A 17,111-nucleotide genomic window follows, 5' to 3' on the forward strand; every position below is an offset into this window, starting at 1 on the left:
ATCACCTAATTTTAAATTACTTTTTTCTTTTTCTTGATTTTTCTCTATTGATTTAACTGATTATGCTCTAGTATTTATTATTCCTATCATTTCTTTTTATTTTTTGTTACATTGTCATTAATTTAGTTTTTATTGCATTGTATTTATTGATCTAATATTTATAATTCCTGAGAATTTAATGTAAATTTTTTTTCTTAATAACATTTTCTTCTCTCTAGCCTTCTTTGTTGTAAGAATACAGTATATAATCATGGAACATACAAAATATGTGTTAATTGACTGTTTATGTTACTGTTAAGTCTTCTAATAGTCGGCTCTTAGTAAAGTTTTAGGGGAGTCAAAAGTTATACAGGGATTTTCGACTGCGTGGTAGAGGTCAGTGTCCCTAACATCTGCATTGTTCAGTGGCCAACTGTAAGAGATACTAAGGAATCAAAAAAGAAATTATTAAAATGAATAAGTAGGTTCAAATATTGCAAAATACAAGGTCAATATACAAAAATTGATTTCTATACACTATCAAGGAACAATCTGAAAATGAAATTAAGGAAACAGTTCTAGGGTCATATGTACCCCAGTGTTCATAGCAGCAATGTCCATAATAGCCAAACAGTGGAAAGAGCCAAGATGTCCTCCAATAGGGGAATGCATAAAGAAGACATGGTCCATTAATGAGTAATGGAATATTACTCAGCCATCAGAAATGATAAATACCCAATTTTTTCATCAACATGGATGGGACTGAAGGAGATTTTGCTGAGTGAAATAAGTCAAGCAGAGAAAGTAAATTATAGTATGGTTTCAGTGACTTGTGGAACATAAGGAATAGCATGGAGGACATTAGGAGAAGGAAGGGGAAAATGAAGGAGTTCAGGAATTGGAGGGGGAGAAGAACCATGAGAGACTGTGGACTCTGAGAAACAAACTGAGGGTTCTAGAGGGGAGGTGGGATGGACGGATGGGTTGGCCTGGTGATGGGTATTAAGGAGGGCACGTATTGCATGGAGCACTGGGTGTTACACGTAAACAATGAATCTTGAAATACTACATCTAAAACTAATGACGTACTGTATGGGGACTAACGTAACAACAACAAGAAAAGAAACAATTCTACTTATAATAGGATAAAAAAGAATAGCATATTTAAGAATAAATTCATCAAAATAAGTGGAAAATTCATTATCTAAATACAACAAAATATATTGTTGAAAGAAATTAAACATGTAACAAATGGAAATACATCCCATGTTCAAGGCTTGAGTTCATATTGTCAAGATGACAATACTTTCCAAACTGATCTGTATAGTCAACATAATTACTACCAAAATCCCAGCTGTCTTCTTTATAGAAATTGACAAGCTGATTTTAAACTATATATGGAAATTAAAGGGATCCCAACTAACAAAAATATTCTCAGAGAAATAGAACAAAGTGTCAGGATCCATATGTCCTGATTTCAAACTTCCTACAAAGGCACAGTAATCAGGATAGTATGATATAGGCATGAAAATGAATTTAGACCAATGGAACAGAGCTGAAAATCCAGAAGTAATCTCTCATATTTAAATCCAGCAGGAATTTTATTTTATTTTATTTTTAAATTTATTTTAATTTATTTTTTTATTTTTTAAATTTATTTTTTATTTTCAGCATAACAGTATTTATTATTTTTGCACCACACCCAGTGCTCCATGCAATCCGTGCCCTCTATAATACCCACCACCTGGATCCCCCAACCTCCCACCCCCCACCCCTTCAAAACCCTCAGATTGTTTTTCAGAGTCCATAGTCTCTCATAGTTCACCTCCCCTTCCAATTTCCCTCAACTCCCTTTTTCTCTTCATCTCCCCTTGTCCTCCATGCTATTTGTTAAAAGGTGCCAAGACAAATCAGTAGGGAAAGAAATATTTTTTAAATAAATGGCTCTGCAACACTACATGCAAAAGAATGAAGTTGAATCTTTTTGTGTGTGTTTGTTACTCAAAATTAACTCTAAATAGACCATAAAAAGCAAGCAACATAATAAAAAAAACCTCAATACATATATTTAGCAAAGGACTCCTATCTACAATATATAATTTTTACAAATTAATGTTTGAAAATGAGAACACCTAATTAAACAGTAGCAAAATAATGAGAACATGTTTGTTACAAGAGAAAATAGGCAAATGATCAATAAGCATAGGCACAAGAGATAAACTACATGAGTTCTCAGAAAAATGCACATAAAACCCACCAAACATGATTTCTACAAACCCAGAAGAATGTGTCCAGTGGAGAAGGACAGTATAAGTGTGGCTGAGGAAGTGGACCACACTTATTCACATATTATAGGGATGAGTGTAATTGATAAAGCACTTTATCTAACTTTCTGGTATTAACTACCAAGGCCGAAAATATGCATATACTCTGCCCCACCCCCAAATCCCATTCTCCAGTATGGATACATATACATACGAAGAGTAGAAATGTTCCATTTGGGATTAGGCTCAAGCAGGTCCAGAGAGCACAAGGCAACAGGAATGGTCATGATCCCCATGTTCTGGACCTTGGTTTCAGTTTTTTTTCACTCAGCTCACACCATTGGTCTGTTGGGGTAGAAAACACTTGAACCTGGTTCATGGATAAAATCATGATATAGTGTAATGAGTTGAAAACAGATGGCTGTCCACTGCCTGGAGGTACACTGCCATATACAGCCCCACCTGGGAGTGATTCTAAGGAAGAGGAACAAGGAAAAAATCCAGTGCACAGAGCATCCACTTGCTTGCCTTTTTTGAACAGAGGTAGAAGCCCAAAGATAAGAATATAAGCAGATTCTTTGAAAGTGATGAATGCCTCACTCAGATAATATTGTTAGTATACTTGAAAATCATGCATAAAAGTAAACCAAGCATTATTCAAAGATAGCAGGTCCAGAAGGGGTTTATGGAAAGCTAGTAAATTACAGCAAACAAAGAATAAAAAATTGAGTAAGATATAAAAGGATTCAACCAGGGCTAAGTATTCAGGAACTTCTTGGTGCTGTCAACATGCTCAGTTCCTCACTGATTTTTACCTTGAAAGGGCAAAAAGTGAGGTAGGTATTTTCATACCTTATTTCATCTGCCCTTTTGCTGCCATGAAGGATGTCCCACAACAGGATTGTCAAACCTGGTTGCACTAGAATTACCTGTTTGTTTTGTGTTTATAAAAAATACTAGGATCTCTTCTCTAGAGAGTTCTAAAGCTCCAGAAAACACTAATCTAAAGCTAGAATTCAAAAGCACTGACAATGACAGATAGCTACAAGGAACAGAATTGGCCAAGAGAATTGGCCAACAGAACTGGGAATGAAAACCTAAGACCCATATTTAGAGAGACCACTACGAAACACTTCCAAGGTTGGGCTGACATGGCTCCAACAACCTGCATGCCTCTCATTGTAAACAGCCTGTCACTGTGGAATCCTCACTTTTCTTTCCTCACTAGTTCCAGTGAGCTGACAAAATGTCACATTATGGGTAAAACTATGTCTGACCATGGTTACGCATGTTACTTTTTGTCATGGTAACTATCACCATCTGACTTGACTGGTCACCATCTGACTAAATTGGACACGTGTCTGTCTCTACCATGTATAGGTATCGACAATATCTCATTCATTTTTACATTTTACCAATAGTGCATAGCACAGTGCCTGGCATATGGTAGGCATCAGTGTACATACTAGCTTAAAGTGAATATGTCTCTTTCCACAAGCATTGGCACCAAGAAGCAAGACAGTAAAGCAGGAATTTGAATACCAGAGTCAGACTAAGACTAAATTTAATACTTCTTTCCCCACTTATTAGCTTTGGTCTCTATCTGTAAAATATAATAATCATAGCATTTAACCCAAGATCATTATAATTGGAAAAATAAATGGCATAATACATGTAGAGAGTTAAGAACATGGAACAAAAGAGATAATAAGCTTTATGGAGAAATCATGATGATTAGACTTGTATTTAGTTAATTGCATGTATGTACAGCTGCATGCCATTTTGAATTCTATCAGGGAATGCCATAAAGGCATGGAATCAATGCTTCCTCTGCCAGATATAGTATTTGGAGATTAATTATTTCTGATTGAATCATAGGTTAAAAAATATACATGCATTACGATAACAGCAAACAGAAGTTCTAATTGACATTAGCCCCGTGTAGCTTAGATCACCCTACACAACACCAGGGAAATATTCACATTTATAACATAGCACAAGTCCTTTATGAAATACACCCACCATACACTGTTATGTTTGAAGTTTAAGAGAATGATCCTGGATCACTTCTTTTGAAACCTAAGCAAATGTGATAAGTGATGGTGATGCTTCACAAACACATGGGTTCTCCAGAGCGCAATGTCAAAATACACATGTAGGATCAAAGTTCCTAAGAAGACAATGTATGAATTCCAAAAAGGTTTCTCAGTGCAGCCTTCATATCGCTGTTCCTGAGACTATAAATGAAGGGGTTCAGCATAGGAGTCACAACGGTGTAAAATACAGCTGCAACCCTGTCTTTACCCCCAGAGTGAGATGAAGGGGGAAACAGATAGACACCAATTGCTGTCCCATAAAACAGGAAGACAACAGTGAGGTGGGACCCACAGGTGGAGAAGGCCTTCTGCCTCCCAGAGGCAGATGGGACCCTGAGGATGGTGGAGATGATGTGTGCATATGACAAAATGATCAGAGAGAGAGGACCAGTGAGGATCATGGAGCCCACGGTGAATAGGGCTACCTGGTTGGTGCTGGTGTCTGAGCAAGACAGTTGCAGCAGAGGGACCACATCACAGAAGAAGTGATGGATGCTGTTGCCTGCACAGAAAGAAAGCCTAGCCATAAGCAGAGTGTGCAGGAGAGCAGCAAGGTTGGTGAGAAGCCAGCATGCCACCAGAAGGAGCATGCACACCAGGGGCCTCATGAGCGTGGAGTAGTGAAGAGGCCTGCAGATGGCCACATAGCGGTCATAGGCCATCACCCCCAAGAGGAAGTCATCCAACGCTCCAAATGTCATGAAGAAGTGCATCTGGGCCAAACACCCTCCATATGGGATGATCTGACTTTGTCTCTGGATGTTCACCAGCATCTTGGGGACGGTGGTGGAAGAAAAGCAGGCATCAGCAAAAGAGAGGTTGGCCAGGAAGAAGTACATGGGCGTGTGGAGGTGTGGGTCAAAGCCAATGGCCAGGATGATGAGCAGGTTCCCCATGACAGTGACCAGATACATGCCCACAAAGATAGCAAATAGGAGAGGCTGCTGCTCTGGCCTCTCAGAAAGACCCAAGAGGAGGAATTCAGTGACACTGGACTGGTTGATTCTGTCCATGCCACTACTCCTTCTGGAAGGAGAGAAAAAACAAGTTAAATAGTGTAAAAAAAAAAAAAGTTGGTACTTCTAGCCTTCTCTAAAAGAAACATCCCCCACCCAATTCACATATGTCTCTATTCCAAGTTCCTGGACCTTTCCTCCAAGGTCTGCATTGCTCCCTACTTTTCATCCACCCAAGAAAGGAGATCAAGCTGGCTGAGAGGTTAAAATGCAGAATTAGGGGGGCCTGAGTGGTTCAGTTGGTTAAGCACCTGCCATCTGCTCAAGTCATGATCTCAAGGTCCTTGGATGGAGTCCCACATGGAGTTCTGGGCTCAGTAGAGTCTGCTTCTCCCCCTCCCTCTGCCTCTCTCCCCTGTTCATGCTCTCTCTCTCTCTCTCTCTCTCTCTCTGTCTCAAATGAAAACAAAACAAAACAAAAACCTCTAAAATGCAAAAGCAAGGTGATAGGTAGCTGTTGGAGAAGTAAGTCAGGACACCTCCGTCTCTTCTGTATGTTCACTGAGATCCACATCCCTGACTTCCAGGTCATGAGCCCATCTAAAGTGCGAACAGCAAGAGCCAACACTGAGTTCTAAGCACTACAAGTGCAGCATCTAATTGAAAACCTACACATTTTATTACATACACTTCACTAATGGGTTACTGAAATTCAGTGAAATTAAGTCATTTGCATAGTATTACAAAGAAGACGTGAATATAGCATGGGGGGGGTCTGAAGTCATTTCTTATGCCCCTCGACATCCTGAATCAAGGCCAACTCTGCTTAACCCTATCCTCTGCCGGGGCAGACGTAGGTGACTTTCTCTCTAAGGAAGTAGTTTCCACTGCCCATCCCAGGATGGGCTGAGAGACAGGAAGCAGGGACTCTGACTGGTATCTTTTGTGGGTATCAGAGGGAACACCCAACCCTGTCTTTTTCTTGGAGCACTCACCACAGGTGTCTGGCCCAGGCAGCATCCACCATCAAAGTCAAACCCCTGCACCTGTTCTCGGTTTGGTCTCACAGGACCTTGCTTTGGACCTGCAGGTTCTTCTTAGCCTACAGCAAATGAGAGAGCAGAGGCCCCAGGACCATGGGCTACACCAGGCCAGCCAGAGAGCAGCAGCCCAGACTGCAGAGGGGGAGGTTGGATGTGCTTCCCACATTGTCACAGAAGTATTTCTAGATTCTGTGCCCCAGGAGTGTGATTCCCCAAGCTGGTCCTCAGAGACAAATCTGAAGTAATTGCTGCAGCTTCATGGTTTGGCTTCCTAGGCCAGCACTCACCGAGGAGCATGCGTGGAGGGAACGCATGGCACATCGCTGGGTTTCATTTGATAAATTTTGTCCCCGGGGATCTGTGTGCATCTCCATTCTTAGTGTGATGGCTGCTCTGGGAAATCTGCTGGGAAAGCTGGTAACTGGGGCAGAAGGGGCTCCAAACAGGAGGTGGAAAACAACAAACTTTGATTCCAACCTGGACAGAAGGTGTCCTGGCCTTGCTATCCTGAGGTGGGTTGTTTGAATTCTATGAGCCTTCGGGTTTCAAGTTCCTGCTAAGAGGGTAATTAACTTATTAGACTGCCAGCTCCACCCACCAAAATAATCCTAGACAAACTGAGGTGAGCAAAAAATCCAGACAATCACAAGAATATTAAAAAGTGAGAGTCCCGTGGGACTAAGGAAGATGGCTCTGAGCCGAATGTGGTGTGGGGACAGAAGTCTGGGTAGAGACTCGCCATGGGGAAGAGATCTATCCCTTCCCTGTGAGAGGAAACTGGGAAAAAGTGAATCAAGCCTGCTCTCGCCTATCTCCGCCCCTACCGGGAGTATTTAGATGACAGAGGTTTGGACTTCTCCACAGAAGACCTTCTGCATATTTGTTTGTTTGTTTGTTTCCCTTGCCTTTGGAGATGTGTCTTGAGAGAAGTTGCTGTGGCCGATGTTGAAGAGGTTACTGCCAACATGGATGGGACTGGAGATTATGCTGAGTGCAATAAGTGAAGCAGAGAAAGTCAGTTATCAGATGGTTTCACTTATTTGTGCAAGGTAAGGAATAGCATGGAGGACATCAGGAGAAGGAAGGGGGAAATGAGAAATCAGAGTGGGAGACAAAGCATGAGAGGCTGTGGACTCTGGGAAACAAACTGAGGGTTTTAGAGGTGGGGTGGAGGGATGGGTGAGCCTGGTGGTGGGTATTAGGAGGGTCCAGATTGCATGGAGCCCTGGGTGTTATTTGCAAACAATGAATCATGGAATACTACATCAAAAACTAATGACGTACTATATGGGGACTAATTTAAGAAAAGGTCCTGGGGCACCTGGGTGGCTCAGTGGGTTAAGCCTCTACCTTCAGCTCAGGTCATGATCTCAGGGTCCTGGGATCGAGCCCTGCATCAGACTCTCTCTGCTTGGCAAGGAGCCTGCTTTCTCCTTTCTCTCTGCCTACTTGTGATCTCTGTCAAATATATAAATAACTAAATAAAAAAAAAGTCCTTCTGTATAGTGAATTGAGGAAAGTGGACACTTAGTGTCCACTTAGTCTATGTCATTCACTCTCATTTCTTCACACCAAGTACTTGGTGTTGAGGTATTACCGTAAGAAGACCGCTTTCTTCTCATTTCTGTTTGATCCTAGCAGTTTGAAGGTAAAGATGGGACAGAAAAAGCTGGGAAATGGAATGCTGAAAGGCAGGACGAAATGACTGCGGTTGATGATAAATGCACTTTCCCATTTAGCGCTTGTTCTGTCGTCTCCTTCAGCTCTCGGGACAGAAGGCTTTTCGGCCACGCTGACTGCACAGTGCCTGGAAGAATATCCAGTACCACATGGGGAATGTGCATTCACAGGGAGCCCCTGGTTGATGAGGGAGCAGAAGGCTCGCTCAGGACAAGGCAGGAGCTGACCCCCTGCATCCTCCCTCACCCCCCTACTCCTGGGTAGGACATGGGTGACATTCTTCCTGTCTTAATGTTAGTACCTTGCTAGAGGGGAAAAACAGCCTTAACCTGACCATGGCAAGGCCTCAGGTATCTCCTAGGTCCTCTTTAGCATATGAAAAATTCTTTTGAACCTCCCTTTTTATTACCTCCCCTGACTGGGTAGTATATTATCCTCCACCCTTCACAACCCCAGGGGCTGCAACTCTTTCTGCCCTCTGGTCCTGTCTGTGTGGTTTAATAGAACCACATTTTTGCACCAGGGAGGTCTTAAGAATTCTTTCTTGGCCATCCACTCTGGACCTCACATTCTAGAACTTCATCATAGTCAACTTCTCAGTGATTCAGTATTTCTCCTCACTAGTATCTTCCTTATTGCTTTAGGGAAAGGATCTCAGATAATATTCAGTTCTCGGATGATGAATCCATTCCAAAATGGCCCCAGAATCTCTGAGATTCTTACCTCTTCCTCTATACTTTGCAAGGGGTTGCAGCATCTGCATTCCACTGACTGTGAGTGCCATCATGTCCGAGCCCAGCAACGGTCCCAGCGGTGCAGGAGCCCTTGTTCCGGGTGTTCCTGTCTCCTGACTCACAGGAGAGTCCTCCCATGTCAACCAGTTTTACCCTGTCTAGCCTAATATTTCATGATTTCTTTCTCCAGCCATTTACATTCCTTCATTGACTAGTGAAATGTATTAGCTAAGTGCTGCTCCCCTTTGGATGAATCAGGTAAATATTCCTGTAGCCAGGACTGTTATTTCAGGCCGGGACTGTGCTGACATCTGTTCCAAGTTACTGGTCTAGAGAAAATGAGCGAGGCAGGCATTTTGAAGAAGGCAACTGTTGTCTCGTACTCTTAGAGCAGATCTTATCAGTAGTCTAGTGCTGCATAACAAACCACCCCCAAACTTAGTGTTTAGACAGCCACCACCACCTTTTACTTAGTTTACATTTCTTTGGGATAACATTTCAGCTGGCTCCCGGGTTTTGGGTAGGCTCACTCCTGCTCTATGGTCAACGGCCATCAGTTGGGTGAGGTAACTTCAGGAAATGGGTGGCTTGTTCTAGTGAATGAATCTCTGATACCAGAACCTTAACCTCCAGCTTTCAAATGATACCGGGGATGTGTCTCAGCACTCAGTGGCTCTGGACCACCTGGTCCTTCAATTGTGCCTCCAACTGCAATTCTCTGCTCCTCCCGTGCCTTCTGGTGATGCCAACCAGGGTTACAACAGCGTCAACAAATCCCTGGCTTTTCCTGCTGCCTGAAGTCTAGCCAGATGTTGATTTCATCACCCTTCTTGCTTTCTAGTGATTGAAGATCAAGTGAACCATAAGCATGCACTGACCAGTGAGTTAATGGCCAAGGACCATTTTGGGTGGCAGTACCCCGTCTGTGTACATTGTAAAAACTGACTACATCAAGAATTGATTGGACGCCCCAAGATCAGGAACATTACATCCCCATGTCAACACATCTACAGACCAGTAACTTCTCATTTCCTGTCTTGACATAAATTTGTGCTTTTCTGTATTCTTTTACTCCTGCCTTGAAAAACTTCTCTTTTCTGTTTAGCAATAACATATCCATACTTAAATGGAAAAATGTTCCATGCTCCTGGATTGGAAGAATAAATATTGTGAAAATGTCTATGCTACCTAAAGCAATCTACACATTTAATGCAATTCCTATCAAAGTACCATCCATCTTTTTCAAAGAAATGGAACAAATAATGCTAAAATTTATATGGAACCAGAAAAGACCTCGAATAGCCAAAGGGATATTGAAAAAGAAAGCCAACGTTGGTGGCATCACAATCCCGGACTTCAAGCTCTATTACAAAGCTGTCATCATCAAGACAGCATGGTACTGGCACAAAAACAGATACATAGATCAATGGAACAGAATAGAGAGCCCAGAAATAGACCCTCAACTCTATGGTCAACTAATCTTCGACAAAGCAGGAAAGAATGTCCAATGGAAAAAAGACAGCCTCTTCAATAAATGGTGCTGGGAAAATTGGACAGCCACATGCAGAAAAATGAAATTGGACCATTTCCTTACACCACATACAAAAATAGACTCAAAATGGATGAAGGACCTCAATGTGCGAAAGGAATCCATCAAAATCCTTGAGGAGAACACAGGCAGCAACCTCTTCGACCTCTGCCGCAGCAACATCTTCCTAGGAACAACGCAAAAGGCAAGGGAAGCAAGGGAAAAAATGAACTATTGGGATTTCATCAAGATCAAAAGCTTTTGCACAGCAAAGGAAACAGTTCACAAAATCAAAAGGCAACTGACAGAATGGGAGAAGATATTTGCAAACGACATATCAGATAAAGGACTAGTGTCCAAAATCTATAAAGAACTTAGCAAACTCAACACCCAAAGAACAAATAATCCAATCAGGAAATGGGCAGAGGACATGAACAGACATTTCTGCAAAGAAGACATCCAGATGGCCAACAGACACATGAAGAAGTGCTCCATATCACTCGGCATTGGGGAAATACAAATCAAAACCACAATGAGATATCACCTCACACCAGTCAGAATGGCTAAAATCAACAAGTCAGGAAATGACAGATGCTGGCGAGGATGCGGAGAAAGGGGAACCCTCCTACACTGTTGGTGGGAATGCAAGCTGGTGCAGCCACTCTGGAAAACAGCATGGAGGTTCCTCAAAATGTTGAAAATAGAACTGCCCTATGACCCAGCAATTGCACTATTGGGTATTTACCCTAAAGATACAAACGTAGTGATCCTAAGGGGCACGTGCACCCGAATGTTTATAGCAGCAATGTCCACAATAGCCAAACTATGGAAATAACCTAGATGTCCATCAACAGATGAATGGATCAACACAATGGAATACTATGCAGCCATCAAAAGAAATGAAATCTTGCCATTTGCGACAACATGGATGAAACTAGAGCGTATCATGCTTAGCAAAATAAGTCAAGCAGAGAAAGACAACTATCATATGATCTCCCTGATATGAGGAAGTGGTGATGCAACATGGGGGCTTAAGTGGGTAGGAGAAGAATCAATGAAACAAGATGGGATTGGGAGGGAGACAAACCATAAGTGACTCTTAATCTCACAAAACAAACTGAGGGTTGCTGGGGGGAGGGGGTTTGGGAGAAGGGGGTGGGATTATGGACATTGGGAAGGGTATGTGCTTTGGTGAGTGCTGTGAAGTGTGTAAACCTGGTGATTCACAGACCTGTACCCCTGGGGATAAAAATATATGTTTATAAAAAATAAAAAATTAATTGAATATGAAAAAAAACATACTTCAATACCCATCACAAATGTTACCCCCTCAGTTAAGTCCTCCTGGATTCATCTATCCAGGAGGACAAGAGAAAATTACATGTGATTTGTGTTTTAAGCAGAACTTGAAGATTTCAACATATGTGTTAATGACAGACTAAGCACTTTACATGTGTTATCTTTTTGATTTCTCACAACAGCCTTAGATGGTAGTTACTGTAGTTACTAATACTATTCACTTGTTTATATTTGGAAAAGGGGCATTGGTGCCTAGCTAGAAGTCATTCAGGAAGTAAATACTGAAACTGATACATAAACTGGGTATTTGTGATTCCAGTGTAAGCCTTAGTTTCCCTTAAAAAATTACAATTATCATATAGTTTCACTTATTTGTGGAGCATAACAAATAGCAAAGAGGACAAGGGGAGTTAGAGAGGAGAAGGGAGTTGAGGGAAATTGGAAGGGGAGGTGAACTATGAGAGACTATGGACTCTGAAAAACAATCTGAGGGTTTTGAATGGGTGGGGGGTGGGAGGTTGGGGGAACCAGGTGGTGGGTATCGGAGACGGCCCGGATTGCATGGAGCACTGGATGTGGTGCAAAAACAATGAATACTGTTATGCTGAAAATAAACTTAAAAAATTAAAAAAAATATTGAAAAAATCTGAGTGAGTGAGATTTCAGTGTCATAATTATGCAGGGAAGAAATTGATGGAGTGTAGTGAAGTTCCCAAAGTTTCTCCTGTGGGTTATTGAAAAATCCTCTGCAGGTTGTTAGGACAGACCCCCCAGAGGGGATGCAGTAATGAAATCAATATATTTAAAAATGTATCTGAACAGAGGTTGTTGGCATTGTATTGACTAAAGAATCATGGCCTCATAAAAGAAACCTGGTGAGAACCCAACATAATGTGGTCCAAGGACCTTTCTCTCTGATCATGTGGCTTGATTCCTAAGTCATTTCAGAATAGCCAACCACAGATTTATGCTCAAGCAGAGGGCCTGCTCTCTTGGGGAAGTCTGAGGATCTCTGAGGCTGTTTATACTTCTGTCCTAGGTTCTGATTTGCCTTACCCCATCCTCAAGTCATTTGGTAGTATTGAGAGAGAAGTTGCTGAGTAGAAATGTGTATGTGAACAATGTGACAGAAGCAAGAAAAGAAAACAAACTAGTAATTGAGAGAAATTAGATATTTCATATCCATTTTGGCAAAGTGTAACCATTAAGGGTGTGCATTTTGGAACCAGACACCTGGGTTCAAATTCTGGCTCTGCCACTTAATACCTGTGCTACTTCCTATAAGTAATTTAACCTTTTTTGAGTCATTGTTTTCTCATCTGTACAATGCAATTATTCACCTCAAAGAAATATGTTGAACATTGCTAAAGAAAATGAAGATCTAAAATGCCTACAAGGAGTGAGGTGATATCTCATTGTGGTTTGTATTCACCTCACACCAGTCAGAATGGCTAAAATCAACAAGTCAGGAAATGACAGATGCTGGCGAGGATGCGGAGAAAGGGGAACCCTCCTACACTGTTGGTGGGAATGCAAGCTGGTGCAGCCACTCTGGAAAACAGCATGGAGGTTCCTCAAAATGTTGAAAATAGAACTGCCCTATGACCCAGCAATTGCACTATTGGGTATTTACCCTAAAGATACAAATGTCGTGATCCAAAGGGGCACATGCACCCGAATGTTTATAGCAGCAATGTCCACAATAGCCAAACTATGGAAAGAACCTAGATGTCCATCAACAGATGAATGGATCAAGAAGATGTGGTATATATACACAATGGAATACTATGCAGCCATCAAAAGAAATGAAATCTTGCCATTTGCAACAACGTGGATGGAACTAGAGCGTATCATGCTTAGCGAAATAAGTCAAGCAGAGAAAGACAACTATCATATGATCTCCCTGATATGAGGAAGTGGTGATGCAACATGGAGGCTTAAATGGGTAGAAGAATAAATGAAACAAGATGGGATTGGGAGGGAGACAAACCATAAGTGACTCTTAATCTCACAAAACAAACTGAGGGTTGCCGGGGGGAGGGGGTTGGGGAGAAGGGGGTGGGATTATGGACATTGGGGAGGGTATGTGATTTGGTGAGTGCTGTGAAGTGTGTAAACCTGGTGATTCACAGACCTGGGGATAAAAATATATGTTTATAAAAAATATATGTTTATAAAAAATAAAAAATTAAAAAAAAAAATAAAATGCCTACAAGGAGAAAATTTGCAGATTTTTCTCCTGATTCTTCCAGAAACACTGCATGATGGAGAATATATTTTTAAATTCTTAAATTTTAGTATAGTTGACATGATAGAGAATATTTTATTACCTTCTTTTCTGAGTAGGGAAATTGTGGCTCACCGAGGTTATTTAATTTGCTATAGGTTGGAAAGCTGGCAGGAAGCAGATGCAGTATTTAGATAGGCACAGGATAACTCTATTAGTTGATATCCCCTGAATTCCTGGGATTATTTCCTTGGTCCCATGGAGATCACAGTGCCCTTCCACTCAAGAGTCTCCCCAAGGCACTCTTCATGTCTTTGTTTCTCAGGCTATAGGTGAACGGATTCAGCATGGGAGTCACCACAGCATACATCACTGCTGCAATCCTGTCCTTGCTGGCTGAATCAGCAGAGGAGTGAACAAAGTAGACCCCAATAGCAGACACATAGAACAAGCAAACAGCTTAGAGGTGGGAGCTGCATGTGGAGAAGGCCTTCCACTTCCCACTCATTGATGGGACTCTCACAATGGCAGCCATGATGCGGACATAGGAAATGATAATTAGCCTAATTAGGGGATCAAGGTGGTTAAGGTCCCTCCCCAGTATATTAGCACACACTGGTTGACATAAGTATTGGAACAAGAGAGCTTCAACAGGGGGAGAAGCTCACAAAGGAAGTGGGGGATAATGTTGTCAGTGCAGAAGGATAACTGAGCCAGGAGAATGGTGTGGGCCAGAGAGTATGACTCAGTGAGTATTAGGGACATGACCAACAGCAGAGTACAGCTTCTGGGAGTCATGACCAAGGCATAGTGAAGGGGGTGGCAGGTAGCCACAAGCCGGTCATATGCCATCACTGCCAGGAGGAAGACATCTAGACCAATGAACCATAGGAAGAAGTAGATCTGAGACAGGCATCCACTGTAAGTGATGGTTTTCCTATCAGCCTGGATGTTCACCAGCATCCTGAGGACTGTGGTAGATGCTAAACACAAATAAGTGAGGGAGAATTTTGCCAGGAAGAAGTATATGGGGAGTGTGGAGGTGTGAATCAGAGACAATGGCCAGGATGATGACAATGTTCCCCAGCACAGTGACCAGGTACATGCTCAGGAAGATGCTGAATAGGAGGGGTTGCTGTTCCTGCTGCTCAGACAGGCCCAGGTGGAAGAATTCAGAGACACTCATTGTGTGGTTTCCTGGTTTCATGTCGCGGGTGTAACTAAGGAACAAAATGGAGGATGACACTTCAAAAACGTTTCCAGCCCTGGTATTTTCTAGATGGAAACAAAGACATAAAATAAAGATGGATTGTCTCCTTGATCTGAAAGAACACTATGAGGTAGTCATTGTTGTGCTGATATTATTGATGAAAGAACTGAGTCACCTAGAAAGTGGTGGAGGTAAAGTTTACATCTGGCAAATCTGACTTTAGAGTCTGTGATCACAATCTCTTTATCGATCTGCCTCTGATCTCACAATCAAAAGCTTCTGCACAGCAAAGGAAACAGTCAACAAAACAGAAAGACAACCCACAGAATGGGAGAAGATATTTGCAAATGACAGTACAGACAAAAGGTTGATATCCAGGATCTATAAAGAACTCTGAAACTCAACACACATAAAACAGACAATCATATCAAAAAATGGGCAGAAGATATGGACACTTATCCAATGAAGGCATAGAAATGGCTATCAGACACATGAAAAAATGTTCATCATCACTAGCCATCAAGGAGATTCAAATTAAAACCACATTGAGATACCACCTTACACCAGTTAGAATGGTCAAAATTAGCAAGACAGGAAACAACATGTGTTGGAGGGGATGTGGAGAAAGGGAAACCCTCTTACACTGTTGGTGGGAATGCAAGTTGGTGCAGCCTCTTTGAAGGACAGTGTGGCGATTCCTCAAGAAATTAAAAACAGAGCTTCCCTATGACCCTGCAATTGCACTCCTGGGTATTTACCCCAAAGATACAGAGGTCGTGAAAAGAAGGGCCTTCTGTCAATGTTTATAGCAGCAATGGCCACAGTCGCCAAACTAGGGAAAGAACCAAGATGCACTTCAATGGATGAATGGATAAGGAAGATGTGGTCCAATAACTATGGAGTATTATGCCTCTATCAGAAAGGATGAATACCCAACTTTTGTAGCAACATGGACGGGACTGGAAGAGATTATGCTGAGTGAAATAAGTCAAGCAGAGTTAATTATCATATGGTTTCACTTATTTGTGGAGCATAACAAATAACATGGAGGACAAGGGGAGATGGAGAGGAGAAGGGAGTTCAGGGAAACTGGAAGGGGAGGTGAACCATGAGAGACTATGGACTCTGAAAAACAATCTGAGGGTTTTGAAGGGGCAGGTGGTGGGAGGTTGGGGGAACCAGGTGGTGGGTGTTAGGGAAGGCACGGATTGCATGGAGCACTGGGTGTGGTGCAAAACCAATGAATACTGTTATGCTGAAAAGAAGTAAAAAATTAAAAAAAATTAATGAATGTTACATATGTATATATCTATGTAGCCTTTATGCAGACAAAAATATAGGACATTTCCATTGCCCTAGTATTCCTCAACAATACCCCAGAGATAAAAAGACAGACACTATTACCTTTGTTGAGACTATTTAGCAACTAGAACTCTCAATTATTTTGGATGGGAGCATAAATTTGTATAAGCATTTTGGAAAATAGTTTGCCTACACATGATTATTTCTCACCCTAATGCCCAGACATATCACTCCTGGGTGTACGCCTGAGAGAAAGAAATACATGTGACCCATGAAAGGCATGCTTAAGGATTCCTATCACCTTTACTCATAATAACCAAAAATTGGAAGTAAGCCGTCTATGTTCATAAACAAAAAAATTAATCAACTAATATTTGTGTAATGAAATGTTACACATCAATATAGAGAACAAACTCCTATTATAGGTCATACATGATTGAATCTGACAGACACCATGTTGTGCTAACATAGCCAGATGTAGGCATTCTACCATAGGATTCCTTTTTTAAAAAAATTTATTTATTTTCAGCATAACAGTATTCATTATTTTTTCACCACACCCAGTGCTCCATGCAATCCGTGCCCTCTGTAATACCCACCATCTAGTACCCCAACCTCCCACACCCCTGCCACTTCAAACCCCTCAGGCTGTTTTTCAGAGTCCATAGTCTCTCATGATTCACCTCCCCTTCCAATTTACCCCAACTCCCTTCTCCTCTCTAACACCCCTTGTTCTCCATGATATTTGTTATGCTCCACAAAGAAGTGAAACCATATGATAATTGACTCTCTC

General features: G+C 41.7%; 1 protein-coding gene and 1 pseudogene across 1 annotated transcript; both read right to left on the reverse strand.

Annotated features, from left to right (window-relative positions):
- Window positions 1-746: 746 nt before the first annotated feature.
- Window positions 747-5,352, reverse strand: LOC131812500 (olfactory receptor 1N2-like; the record flags this gene model as incomplete). Its single annotated transcript, XM_059142127.1, has 3 exons — window positions 4,451-5,352; window positions 1,752-1,769; window positions 747-756 (listed from the first exon to the last, which is right to left on the reverse strand). Coding segments are annotated over exons 1-3 (930 nt in total), but the record flags the coding sequence as incomplete, so codon positions are not given.
- Window positions 5,353-14,071: 8,719 nt separating this feature from the next.
- Window positions 14,072-15,013, reverse strand: LOC131813005 (olfactory receptor 1G1-like; annotated as a pseudogene).
- Window positions 15,014-17,111: the final 2,098 nt, after the last annotated feature.

The sequence above is a fragment of the Mustela lutreola genome, chromosome 12 (genome assembly GCF_030435805.1).
Source record: "Mustela lutreola isolate mMusLut2 chromosome 12, mMusLut2.pri, whole genome shotgun sequence".
Taxonomy (NCBI): domain Eukaryota; kingdom Metazoa; phylum Chordata; class Mammalia; order Carnivora; family Mustelidae; genus Mustela; species Mustela lutreola.